Genomic DNA, 9,753 nt, shown 5'->3' on the forward strand with positions numbered 1-9,753 from the left:
TTCACAGTGAAATTATAATGGAGCCAATAAAGGGGAAGGATGGTGGAGAAACAGGGTGTCCCTTTCCTTTGATTTTTTTTCTGGTTTCTTTGTGCATGTGTTGGTGGGGGGAGGAGGGAGAGAGTGGTTTGCCTTGATTTCCAAGAAACTCTACCCAACAAAGGCTGAGGGAGCCGTTGCCAGGTGGTGCCCCGGAGTTGGGCAGCGCTCCCCCCACAGAGCCGGCCCACCCATGCCCGGTGACTGAACTGGTTTGTCTGCCCTGCTAGTGTCTGCTCCTCAGAGAGTCTGCCTGTTGCCTGAGCGGTGATAGTCTCTTCAATCCTCTTACCCTCCAAAGGGCAGAAGGGGGGTCCATCTCCTGCCCCACAAGAAAGTAGAGGGGGGCCGGGGCACCTGGGTGGCTCAGCAGGTCATGATCGCAGGGTCCTGGGTTCAGTCCCACCTGGAGTTCCAGGCGGACCCTACTTCTCCCTCTGCCTCTGACCCACCCCCCCACACACACGTGCTCTCCCTTGCTCTCGCTCTCTGTCTCTCTCTCTGAAGTGTACAATGTAGGCTGGGCGTGTAAAGTTAGAAGTGGGCTAAGGGAATGCAAGGAGGCGGGCGGGGGGAGAGGGACAATGGCTGCTGGGAGTGAGGCAGGACAGCTGACAGGTGCCAGCCCGAACCCCAGTGGGGACCCAGCCCTCTGGCCTTTGCCCCTCTCCAGGCCTGCCCTCCCCATCACTGTTCTCCCACTTTCTTGGGGAGACTTCCTGTTTCAGTCGCCATCTCCTTCCTATGCCCCTGCCCTGCTCCCCAGCCCTCTCCCTTTCCACTTTACTCCTCTTCCCCAGGATTGCTCAGGTCTCCTGCCTCCTGTTAGTCCTCAGCGCTGCCTGTGGGAGAAAGGGTGACAGGGGGACTGGGGGAGAGGGCTGGCTGACCCCCAGGCCCCACCCTTAGACACTAAAGGCCATGTTGATCCCGGAGCGCCCTCCTGGGGCAGCAACAGCGGTGGGTGGGCCAGGGAGAGGATTCTGGGCCCTGGGCCAGCGCTGGTGGATGGCTTTCCCAGCTAGCTGCACCCTGTGGAGGATTATTCACACCAAGTCCAGGCATCTGCCCACAGGCAAGCTCTGGGAAAATCAGAGGCAAAACAGCCCCCAACCCCACCCACACACCCCACCCATGCCCGTTCATCCTACAGGCACTTCAGGGCTGGCCTCCCAGCTTTCCTGAAAGGCTCTTCCTGGCCAGAAACCAGTCAACTCCAGGGTATTTATGGAAAAATATGTGTGTACTTTCTGGTTCGGGCTTAACTTTTTCGACTAGGTTGCTAGACAGGAGCAGGTACTGTGGGGACCTTCGCTGCGTTGACGCTGTTCTCCCAACATAGCCGGTAACTTCCCCACGTGTTGTTAGACCTAGGGCGCGGGCATCAGTATGTACACTGTGTGAGCGTCTTGGGAAAAGATGCCTTTCTCCTCCGCACCAGTCCTGCCTTCCAGAAGCATGATACCTGGTATCACAGACACTAGGATTCAAACTCCCTTCTTCCCTGTCGTGATCCCATGGGGCTGCTGTGATGAACTGCCAGAGACTGGGTGGTTTATAAACAACAGAAAATGTTTTCCCACAGTTCTGGCATCTGGGAAGTCCAGGCTCAAGGCTCTGGCAGGTGTCTGGTGAGGGTCTACTGCTTGGTTGGTAGACAGCTGTCTTCTCACTGTGCCTTCACATTGTAGAAGGATCCAGGGAACTCGGGGCCTGTTCATGGCCTGTCCTCCTGGCCTAGTCACTTCCCCAAGGCCCCACCATCCAATACGCCCACTGCAGGCAGATCCTCTACCCCAATAACTGACAGATCGGTCACCTGGAATTCCTGAAATCAAAGTGCACAGTTACGCCTCTGGCCTTTTGTTCATGCTCATCCCCTGCCTAGAATTCTCTTTCTCCATACGCACTACTTGGTCAAATTCTAATAATCCTTGAAGACTCACTCAAAAATCACCTCCGATGAAAACGTTCCACCTCTTCTAGATAGAATGCATCACCCCCTTTCTGAGCTTTGAAAGCTCTGAGCCCAGAAAGTGTCCCATTGTGTCCTAATTAGGCTATGTGTCTGTCTCCTTTGTTGATTCGTGAGCTCCTTCCTAAGGGGCCCATCCCTTGTCCACTTGTGTGTCCCAGAAAATGGTTAGTGACTATTCGTGACAGAGGATCAGTAAATTTGGAAAGAACAAAGTGTTTTCATTAAACTGAAAACACCAGGATCTGGGAACAACTTCGTTGTAGTACTCAAGTCTAGATAAGTATTTTCATTTTCTGTTTGCCTTTTCAACACTCCCATCCACACCTCCATCATCTGCCTTAGGTCTGTGAATGGAGTAATCTCAGCAATCATCACTTGCCAAATATAATTACGAAAGAATCATTAGGAGAACTCCAGATACTGTTAAGACAAGAAGGCGGTGGACAAGAAGGTGGCTCCCTGCCTGTTGGAGATGACATCCTTTTCATTTCTTGCCAGATTCAGGAGATGCTACGGAGATTAAGAATCAAGGTGAGACACCTGGGTGAATCTGTCAGTTGAGCTTCCAACTCTTGATTTTGGCTCAGGTCATGGTCTTGGGGATGTGGGTACCCTGCTTAGGATTCTCTCCCTCAGCCCCTCAGCAAACTGAAGTTTATTTAAAAAAATACACGTATACATATATAATATATACTTATTTTTAAAATATATGCTGAATGTACACAGGGGAGATATTCAGGGAAAAATTAGTGACTCCTGGAAGGGGCTAAAAAGCAAGGATTAAGTGGCATATTTAATAGAGAAATGGGGAGCAGGGTTATGGTCTTTTTAGGAGAGAGTAGCTGATTTTTTAGAAAAGATGAATGAACCCTCGGAAGAATAGATAAGAGGTATAATAGTTTGTGACAAAGCTGTCTGGGTGTGTTGTGGACTTCTAGTCTCCACTCCTGTGATGAGTAAATCCTGGTTACCAGGAGACTGTGGACATGTGAGTTCCTTTCCAAGTATCTCTTTTCAGACAAATGGGGGTGGGGGGTGGGAAGGGAGTTCAGAGACAGCCTCCCCCTGCATTAGCTGTTTCTCAAAATAAACAATATGTCAAAGCAGTAAATGTTTCATTTCCTGTATTCTTCTACAATTTTTTTTCTTATGTAGTTGCCCTGGGGATTAGAGTTAATAGGTCTACCTAAACCAGTCTAGTTCAGAGTAACACCAGCCTTGCTCCATTATCCTTTGATTTCCTCTCCCTCTTTGTGCCATCATTGTTATACTGATGTCCTCTTTATACAGTTTAAATCCACAAAGGGATTAAGCCAAAGGGGATTATCACTGGTGCTTATGCAATTGTCTTTTAAATCAGATAGCAAATATACAGACATCAAATCATTATGCTGTAAGCCTGAAATTGATACAGTATTATATGTCAATTATGTCTCAATTTTTCTGAAAATCAACAGGAAATAAACAATTACAGGAATGCCTGGGTGGCTCAGTTGGTTAAGAGTCTTCTTCAGCTCAGATCATGATCCCAGGGTCCTGTGATTGAGCCCTGCATCAGGCTCACTGCTCAATGCGGAGTCTGCCTCTCCCTCTGCCTGCTGCTCCCCCTTCTTGTGCTCTCTCTCTCTGTGACAAATAAATAAAATCTTTAAAAAAAATTAATTACAAATAAGAGTAAATGTGTAGTGTCTGTCATGTTTATTATGTAGCTCCTTTTACCATTCCTATGTATGTCTCCATATGGATTTAAGGTACTGGCTAGAGCTTAGGCTTAGGTTTGGGACTTCAGACTCACTCAGTGACTGTGGAAAATGCTGGCCCCTTTATAAGCTAAGATGGACAAAGTTACACATAGCCTGTCCATGAGCCCAACGTGCTGGGTGTTCTAGCAGCTGCGTGAGTCACCCTTCTTGCCCACAAGTAGCATACCATAGATGGAACATGCTCCAACAGGAATCTGTGGTCCTTCTGCCAGGGCAGGGTAGAAACGTGTTCTCAGAGTTTATCCAATTTTACTAGTCAGGAATGTTAGATGTAATTCCAGACCCCTTCAGACACACTGACCCTGAGTCGTCTGGGCAAATAAGCCCCCTTTCCCAGAGAGAAATCCCTGCACATAGTCTATGGTTACTTTCTTTGAAGTTTGTTTGTTGCCAGGCGACTTGGGGAGACCCTGTGCCTCAGGGACCTCGACCCAGCCCATCCCAAGGAATCACTGAAGGTTCTTGGTCTTGTCTTGAGAATAATTCAAGGACAGACATTCAACACAGTGGATGAATGACACAAGCAGGAAAGTTTATTAAAGAGATTCTCTCAAAATGTGAGAGCGGGAGAGAGAGTAAGAGAGAGAGAGAATGCACAGGGGTTGGGTTTCTATCATTATTGACAGTTGTTAACTAGGTGTGGAATATTTATTACTTGGTATGGTGATACCGGCTTTCCTGCTTTTTCCTCTTGTTTGGTCAGGGGTTCCTTGTCCTGGCACCCGCCATCTTGGGTCTGACTGGTTTGATCTGGGTCCTTGTGGAGTGCAACCAGGCAGGCCCCCGACATTCCTGATAACTCTTGAGAGCTGCCCCTGACTTCCTGATTGGTAGCCTCCAGGTAGGTGGTTGAAAACTGATGGCTGATTCTAAAACATTTGATCTAGTTAAAGGAAGGTCAGTGATGCAGCCCACTTACTGGGCATCAGGAGAGCCCTCAAGCCAGACTCACAAGATATCACCACATGCGTGTGACTTGCATTTTAAATAACCAGCAGAATACCAGGCATACAGTGAAAAACCTAACTGTGGGAGGGACAAATAGTATTTGACATTTTGACATTTTTATCCTCTGAAATTCTTGTTGAAATCCTTAACATAAAGGTATTAGGTGAGTCGTTCAGAAGTAATTAGGATAGGAGGCTGCCCCTCACTGCTGCCTATAAAAACAAAAGGAAGTGCTTGTTGTTTCCTGCTACAATCCACCAGGTTGAAGACACAAGGAGAAAACTGCCTTCTTCAAGCTAGGAAGGGGTCCTCACTGGACAGAGGATCTGCTGATGTTTTGATCTTGAACTCCCCAGCCTCAGGAACTGTAAGAAATAGACACTTGCTTTCTCAGCTGCCTGACATGTGCTATCCTGTTATAGCAGCCTGAGCTTGCTAAGATGGTTGGATGAAATGGGGCAGAGGGATAGCTGTAAAGGTGAGGGGGGAAATGCGCTGAAAAGCATTAAGTCTTCAGAGGCACTTTCAAGAGAAAAAATGACATGAGAAATGTCACAGTGACACCAAGATTTCTTTGTTCTTAGTCTAATTTGCACAACTCAAACACCAGAACCCCAAGACTTTCTCTAATGTTAAAATACTTGGCTTTTCTTGGGTTTACAAGTGTTGGCTCCAACAACATTGCTAGACTCAAGATCGTCAACCTGTCTTTGATGACAGACCTGGTGCCCTGTGTCTCCAGGTCCTTTGATTAACCTGTGTGCACTTGGTAAGTATGAATCTCAATCAGACATGAGGGAAGAGATCCAGTAGACATAGAAGGGGGTGGGAAAGGGGAGAGTGGAGAAAATGTGGGAAGATGGAGGAGGAAATGGGAAGATCAGGGAGGGAAGAAGAGGCAGTGTGGGAAGACAGGAAGTTGGTGGCAGCATGGGGGCGTGTGGGAGGGGAAAGAACTCACTTCACTGCCAACAATCCCACTTAGACTGGGAGTGGTTTTGAGGAGAGTGGAGAGGGATTTTTTTCAAGTGAAATTTGCTTTGTGATTTCTTCTCTCTTTCTTGTCTTAAATGAGTAATCTTATCTTGAAAGGTACAAAACTCTCCCTCAGCACCACTTGCTTCTGTCAGATTCCTGCAGGACTGTCAGCCATCTTGTATGACAACATGGAAAGGGCCCCACACCCACGTCCTGTAGTGTGCTGTCCAAGGGGGCCGCTCCTCAGGAATGTTGCCAGTATCTTACACTGCAGGTTCTGTTTTGTTATTGCCGCTGCTGGTACAAGCCCGGAAGACAGTGAGCCGTGAGTGTCCTGGGATCTGGGGACCTAGCTGGGTTGAGGGAAGACAGGAGAAAAGGGCTTCCCCACATTTCAGGCAAGTGCCAACCTGTCCATGTGCTCTAAAGGACCAGAACCCCAGGCTAAGGCACTCTCCTTGTACGGTGCTCCATGGGGCAGCTCCCCCTCTCCTGCCAGTTCCCACCTTCTATTCCAGGAAGCCTCTCCTGGTTACCCCCAGGAGCCATCAGGAGTTTGGCATGTGTCCTATACTGTCTTTTTATTTTTTTTTTTCCTTTCTATTGAAAGTCCTGTCTGGTGAGCTAGATTTTAAGTCCCAGGAGGACAGACTGTTTTGTAGTTTTTCTACCTAAGAACTTGACAGATGTCACTAAAAGTATTTGTCAGATGTATCCTCCTGGTAATAGTATGCATCCCTGAGGGGTCTATGGTAGGTAACACCAAAGTACTTTCCTAAAGCTCAGACAGTAAAAGGTGGGGACTAAGGATCCAGAAGTAGATGGGGCTGGGATGGAGACGCCTTTCCCCTCCCTCTGCAGTAAGCCTTTCAGAGGGAGTCTTGGGGCCCCAGCAGGCTTTTTCTTTCACAGATGCTCACTCTCTCTGTCTTGACCTCATTGTCATATCTCAATCCAGACCTGGACACCGCTAGTATGAAGTGCAGGGCTCAGTGGACAAAAATCCCTTCCTTCAGTATGACAGTGACAGCAACAATTTCAGACCTTTGGGTCTCCTGGGGCAGAAGGTGAATGCCACCAAAGTATGGACAGAACTGACAGACACTGGAAGAGGTGGGGTAAGAGCTCAGGATGATCCTGCCTGACATAAAACTGGAGAACAGCATGACCAGGGGTGAGTAGGGGAAGGGGCTGGGGCGAGGGAGACAGTCAGCAAGAGAGACAAGGAGCATGTGCAGGGAAGGGGCTCCTGTACAAGAACTCAACACTGGGTCCACCTCAGAGACACTCTGGACCTCATAGGAGATCATGGTGTTAAGAGTCCAAGCAGATGACTTTGTGTGTGGATTGCAGGTCCTCCCTCCCTGGACAACCAGCTGTGTTGTCAGCATGAAGCAGAATGGTGCCCCGCTGCATCCTGGCACTTCAACATCAATGGACAGGCGGCCCTCCTCTTTGATGTGATGAGCGTGACCTGGACAGTCATGAACCCTGGAGCCAGAGGCATCAAGGAGGAGTGGGAGGACAAGGGACTGTCTGACTATTTCAGGAGGATCTCCATGGGAGACTGCAATCACTGGCTCGGGGCATACTTAGAACACAGGGAGAAAGTGCTGGAGCCCCCAGGTAAATGAGCAGGGTGAGGTGGTTGCTCTCTTTGAAGGTCAAATACCTTCCTTCTCTGTGTGGATAGGAGTACGAGTGTGCAGTTGATTTGATGGATTAGTCAACTAACTGAGCTCTTGGTGGACTGGAGAGGCAGTGACCGCCATAGGCCCTCCTATCGCACTCCTTTCCATTCCCCTCCCTCCGTGCAGGGGCCCCCTTCCCCTATGACCAATGATCCAGTCACTCGAAACTTCTAGGTGGTCCCTGAGTCTACCAGCTACATGGTGCTTACAGCCTTCTCTTCTTCCTCTGTTTTACTTATCCTTTAAGCAGTACAAAGGCCACATCTGAGGAAGCCCTCCCCACCTCCCCCAGACAGAATGAAGCACCCCCAGTTCTGTCATCCTCAGAAAGCTCTGCACACAGTGTATATCTCACACTCTGTGATAATCAGATGGACATCAGCTGTCCCCTCAGTAGAAATATGAGCTCCATGAGGACAGGGCAGAGCCCCGCATTCCTCCATAGACCCCAGGATCGGATAGAGCAGCTGCCACATCATGAATCAATAAATTTGGAGGTGACATGGGTTGCCTGGGGCAAGTAGGTGCTCAGGAAGGTATTTTATTATCTTTATTGAAATATAATTAACATCCAGAATATATTAATTTCATATGTATAATATGATTCAACAATTTTATACATTACGCAGTTCTCATTTGCATACGTAGATTCTTAAGCCCCTTTACCTGCAAGGATCCCTTCTGGCGATCATCAGGAAGGTATTTTCTTAGGTTGAACAGGACTTTGACTTTTTGTTTGTTTTAGCACCATCAGTAAATGTCTCAGAACCCAAGTCTTCGTCCATCTGCTGAAGATTGTTTTAGCAATCTTCAGCAGCTCAGTCTGGATCTTCTTTGGCATCTTTATGAAATAAAGTAAGTGTGCAGCAGACTGTCTCTGGCTGTGGGACAGGACGAAGTCTAGTAAAGACTTGGGAGAGGTGCACCATGGGTCTCACCCAAGCTCTTGTCCACTGATCCATCTCCACGCAGAAATGATGCCCTTTCTTAGTGTTGAGCCCCACACCCCACGCTAGAGCTGGGGTTACTCTGAAGTGGGGGCGGATGGAGGCTGGTCCAGGTGGCACAATAGGACAGTGAGGGGAGGGGCGAAACTGTGTCTAGTCCTACAGTTGGGCAGGGTTTCAGATCCACTTCCTGGATAGTGTATTGTCTTATTGCACTCTATCCTAGGATTCCCCCAGTTTTTTGATGAAAAAAATTGTTTGCTCTGTGAGGATAGTATGATGTCCTCAACAATCTTTGTAATGTCACAATAATTGTTCTATAATCAGGGATTTCTTCTCTGGACTAGGAGGTAGTTGCAGCGTTAGACCAACCCTAGCTGGCAAAAACTGACACTGATCTGACTGCCAATCCAATACATGATCTTTTACCATGGGTGGGTTTACTGAGAAGCTGATGAGTCTTCAGCTTCAGAACCCTTCCTTTAGGGGTGCCCAGGTGGCTCACTCTTTAAGAGTTTGCTTTCTGCTCTGGTCATGATCCCAGGGCCCTGGCACCGAGCCCTGCATGGGTCTCCCTGCTCAGTGGGGAGCCTGCTGCTCCCTCTTCCACTCTGCCCCACCCCCTGCTTATGTTCCCTGTCTCCCTCTCCGCCAAATAAGTACACAAAATCTGGAAAAAAAAAAAAAAAACCCGACAGAAAAAGAACCCTTCTTTTACTCAGCCTCCTTCTGCCATGGCCCTTGAAGGGGCCCTGCAATGCGCTGACTTGGTCATTTTGAAGAATTGGCAAAAGGAAGCTATTTGTTCATCATTTGGGCCTGTTCGCTTTACTCTGAAGCTCTTTCCATCAGATGTTGCCCATGTCAGGTGGACCTGGAGAGGTTGCTGGCATTTTTTTTTTTAATTCAGTTGAGAGGAAAATGAGCTAGGGATATATTTATTTTGACTTAATGAGAAATGTTTATGTGTTCACATACACTTTCTTGTGCAGATAAATTATTGCTGTGCAGAAACCACAGGTCCGCCCTGCCAACTGACTAGATGTCATAACACAAAGGTACAAGGCCACATGGCAAAGTGACATGTGGGAATTAACTTATCTGTTTACATATTAATGTGCCCCATAGCACTTGGCTTAGTTGCAAGGATAAATAATAATGTGACATATTTACAAATGAAGCACTATGGAGAAATCAATAAGGAGGGAACTGCTACACAAAACATGAATGATTCCCATAGATAGGAAATTCAGAGGAAAATGTCAGACACAGAAGAATATATACTCTATGTTTCTATTTATGTAAATTTCAAAATCAACAAAACTAATCCTTGATAATAGAAGTCAGAATAGTGGACCCTGATCAGGAAATGATCTATAAGCTTATCTGACAGGTGATTATGCAGACAC

At 47.6% G+C, this 9,753-nt stretch overlaps 1 protein-coding gene across 1 annotated transcript; it reads left to right on the forward strand.

Annotated features, from left to right (window-relative positions):
* Positions 1 to 2,524: 2,524 nt before the first annotated feature.
* On the forward strand, positions 2,525 to 7,340 carry LOC116589287 (retinoic acid early transcript 1E-like). The gene is given in 4 exon segments (XM_032341320.1): positions 2,525 to 2,548; positions 6,681 to 6,802; positions 6,804 to 6,880; positions 7,060 to 7,340. Coding segments are annotated over 4 exon segments (504 nt in total).
* The last annotated feature ends 2,413 nt before the right edge of the window (positions 7,341 to 9,753 follow it).

This window comes from Mustela erminea, chromosome 4 (genome assembly GCF_009829155.1).
Source record: "Mustela erminea isolate mMusErm1 chromosome 4, mMusErm1.Pri, whole genome shotgun sequence".
Classification (NCBI taxonomy): domain Eukaryota; kingdom Metazoa; phylum Chordata; class Mammalia; order Carnivora; family Mustelidae; genus Mustela; species Mustela erminea.